The following is a 4,016-nucleotide window of genomic DNA, read 5'->3' as shown; positions in this document are numbered from 1 at the left end:
CCTTCAAATGGCGGGTAATGATGTGGGAAATAAGATCGATGCCACCGCCTTCGGCCTTGTCAAAGCCCTTAATCAGCGAAATAGCTATAGCATTGGGCTTAATTTTACCCAAAAGCGTTTTGCAGAAGTTCGGGATGAACTGATGTGGCACAACGAAAATGAGAATATCAGCGTTTTTGCACGCTTCAATGAGATCCGGTACAGCGACCTGTAAAAGAGATGAAAGAAAATTAATGGAATCCATTCGCGTGTATACTTTGCATGTAGCGCTGCCCTGATAGTGGATAATATATAAATACTTTATATAAATAATTCATTTAATAAATCATGATTGTTCATTGAGCTTCGCGTTAATAGGAAAAAAAGCGCCACAAATGAGCGATTGCAGGCTCACATTGTCTAATATTGTTCCTAAGCGATAAATCAATTTTGTAGTACTCGGTTTATATTAGGTATGTATAACAGCATATTGACGCCGACGTTGGTCTTCTAATCATACCATAAATAAAATTATTCGCGATAAATATGCGGATTTTATTTCAATCCGATAAAATCCTGCCAATTGGCCAATAGGACGTAATTATATGATTATTTATTGGTATTTAAGGTGTGCACGTGTTTATATCTGTATATTTGTAAAGTGTATGTGCATTAGGGCGCCTCCACAATAAAAGTTGCAGTTTAAAAATTACTTGTTTGATTTTATTTTTACAAGCTTTGTTTAACTTGCTTTGCTATGTAAGTAAGTATGTTAGTTAGGGGCAACTCTTGCAATCAATTTTGGACCAACTTCCCGATGACCTAGAGACTTGAAACTTCAAGCTGACTCAGAACCCACTGACAATAGGTTTGTTCGTCGAAAATCCAGCAAGAATTATCCAACACTCAAAATATCAGAGAGTAAGTAATTTGCAGGAATTTGCAAGTTTCGCTGCCAGCTGGCGTCCACGGATGCATTTCAAACATAAAAAATTTTTATAGAATTTTTAAAATTCTTTCGGATGGCCAAAAACAGGATATACATGTATATTTCTTGTTGTTCTGACTTTCTTTAACATACATTTCAATTTCTTCATCGTACTAGCTGTCGGGTTTCTTAAATCGACTCTGGTTGCAATTGCATTCCGATTGCGAATACCATTTTTTTCAGCCGAATTAAGTTCAAATCATTGGAATTAACTAAATTAATTATATCAACAATTATTTACTTCCTTTTTTCATAAAAAAATCGCTCGTGTTTATAAATTTTTAAATTTAACGAACTAATTTATTCAAATTATTGTAGACAAAAATGCAACCATGCGCCACAACCACATGTTTTTCGTGTTGGCAAATTCTTGCCGGCAAAATTTTTTCCAGCAAGAATTTGCAACTTCTCTCCAAGAGAACTGTCACTTTGCTCTCACAATTTTTGAGTGTTGGATAATTTTTTGGTCTGCACGAACGCGATTTGGGCAAAAATCGTGATAATTCGTACAAATTCGTACAAATGTTTTGCTCGACGAACAAACCTAATGAGAATGGTCGCTATGCCAAAAACTTGTACAAGTTGGTACCAATTGTTACCAAATCGTGTTCGCTTGGGCAAACACCCAGTAAAAAAAAATTTTGACATTTCATTTGGAGGGGAAGTTGCAAATTCGTGCTGGGAAAATTGTGTTTAACCCATAAATATATTTTTGTATTTATATCTGAGAAAGCTGATTAAGTTAAGTGACGTTTTGGCCAGTTTTGGCTACTTTTCTTTTGATTATTTAATGTTTTTGATTGAATTAAAAGTTTGAAATTTTTTGGGAAAATGGTAAATGAGGATTTATAAAACAAAAACCATTAAATTAATAAAAGAACTAGTAAATTTTAAGCACAAAACAATACTCATATAAAAATTTAAGATTATCGTTAATTTCATACATAATCAGCTGACCAGAAGTGTATATGCATATAAATGATGATGAATGAGATGCGGGTACTTCAAAGAAAACAATATTCATAATATTCTATATTATTGAGACTGTATTCCGGGCAAGTTATTGGTGACTTAGTGACAACAAACAATCTATTAATAGAAAAGACAAGCGACTTGTTAAGCAAAAAAATTGGAATATGATTACCGCTGCTGTTCAGTTGAAACAGGCTGTAAGACACATTCGACAGATAAAAAGCTGAAATCATGATAAAAACATAGCAAGGTAGAACCGTTCTCTCAATTTGTCGGCCATGATTTTTTTTTGAAGTTTGCCAACATTTTAAAATCATATAAAAGTGAAAAGAAAAAATTGAAATTGTTCGAAATTGTTGTTGCTTGATATTGAAAATGAAAATGTGTGTGTGAGTAAATTTAAAAATTAAATTGTTTGGAAACGTCAAGAATTTTACAAGTGACTCTCAGCGGTTCTACCTTACTATATTTTTATCATGGCTGAAATGTGCTTAGGGTAATGGTGCATTTACATGGTATGAATTTGTTCATAAGCCGTATGAATTTTCCTATAAAAGAAGCACCAACTCTATGAAGAAATGAATGAAAGCGATATATATTTAACAATTTTGACTTGTATACTAGACAATATTTTTTTTTGTAAACAACAAATAAAAGAATTTTATTTTGTGCTAGCTTCGAAACTAGAAGCTTATTTTTTTGTTAAATGTGCTTTAAAAAGGACCTACTGCCAATAAAGCCTTGTGGATTGCCATTTTTCCATATTTGTAATGCTTCCATTTAAACATCTTTGTGGAAAAACAGTTTTTTGTTCAGAATTGCTTGTTTACGAAAAGTTTGGCATAAGTTGAAATCATAGGGATGCCGTTTTCTTCCGTTTCTCAGTGGATTTTATACTTGAATGGGCACCAAAATATGTATGCAATACTTTATATCGACAATAATTTAGATTACCTTATACGAACGTATGTATGTCAAACAAATGCTCATATACTATATCTCTCTTATAGATTCCCTGCTCTGTGCTTATGGGTGCCAATTTGGCTAATGAAGTGGCGCAGGGTAACTTCTGCGAAACTACAATTGGTTGCCGGGATATTAAGTACTCTAAACTACTGCGTGATCTCTTCCAAGCTGATTTCTTCCGAGTTGTTGTGGTGGAAGACGCTGATGCCGTTGAAGTTTGTGGTGCGCTCAAGGTGCGTTACGTTTTGTATTAGTGAAATTTTATTTATATTATAATGTATAACAAGTAAATATTTCTTAATTGTGCAGAACATTGTTGCCACCGGTGCTGGTTTCATCGATGGTCTAGGTTTAGGTGACAACACTAAGGCAGCCGTCATTCGATTGGGTCTGATGGAAATGGTACGATTTGTTGATGTTTTCTACCCAGGCAGCAAGCTATCAACATTCTTCGAGAGCTGTGGTGTTGCTGATCTGATTACCACTTGCTATGGTAGGTCATTGTAGAGATGAAGAAGTTTAATTTTAAATATGCTACAATTGTATTTTTTCTTTTCTTTAATAGGTGGTCGTAACCGTCGCGTTGCAGAGGCTTTTGTGAAAACCGGAAAAACTATCGAACAACTCGAAAACGAAATGTTGAATGGCCAGAAATTGCAAGGTCCCCCCACCGCCGAAGAAGTGAATTACATGCTGAAGAACAAGGGCTTGGAAGAAAAGTAAATATGCACACAAATGTGCACATATTTGAATATCTAATAATTTTAACAAATTTTTGCTTACAGATTCCCACTGTTCACGGCCATTCATAAGATCTGCACAAGTCAGTTGAAAGTTCAAGATTTTATTGATTGCATACGTAATCACCCTGAGCATATGTAAGTTGATGTGTTCTTTAGTGCACTTTTTCCTCTTACAATGAGCTTCCTAAANTTTAGTAGTTGCACGTTTCTCGTTCACTTGTACTTACTTATTTTGCTTTTGTTGAAGTTGTTAATGATTGCAGTTAGCTTTAATTTTTCGCTTAATTTTAACTATTACGTTTAAGTATATATAAAATATTAAATTGTAAATACACTTCTGTTCGACACCAAAGTATTTTATTTTATTC

At 33.9% G+C, this 4,016-nt stretch overlaps 1 protein-coding gene across 1 annotated transcript; it reads left to right on the top strand.

The window, feature by feature from the left end:
* Nucleotides 1-2,931: 2,931 nt before the first annotated feature.
* Nucleotides 2,932-3,787, top strand: LOC108380929 (glycerol-3-phosphate dehydrogenase [NAD(+)], cytoplasmic-like). The gene is made up of 4 exons (XM_017637328.1): nt 2,932-3,138; nt 3,215-3,398; nt 3,471-3,624; nt 3,691-3,787. Exons 1-4 carry the CDS (start codon nt 2,968-2,970, stop codon nt 3,785-3,787), a joined length of 606 nt encoding a protein of 201 aa, XP_017492817.1. The 5' UTR covers nt 2,932-2,967.
* The last annotated feature ends 229 nt before the right edge of the window (nt 3,788-4,016 follow it).

Source organism: Rhagoletis zephyria, unplaced genomic scaffold (genome assembly GCF_001687245.7).
Source record: "Rhagoletis zephyria isolate East Lansing unplaced genomic scaffold, Rhagoletis_zephyria_1.1 Rzeph_scaffold_20867, whole genome shotgun sequence".
Classification (NCBI taxonomy): domain Eukaryota; kingdom Metazoa; phylum Arthropoda; class Insecta; order Diptera; family Tephritidae; genus Rhagoletis; species Rhagoletis zephyria.
The sequence above is the reverse complement of the archived record's forward strand: the minus strand, read 5'-3'. Positions and strand labels throughout refer to the sequence as shown.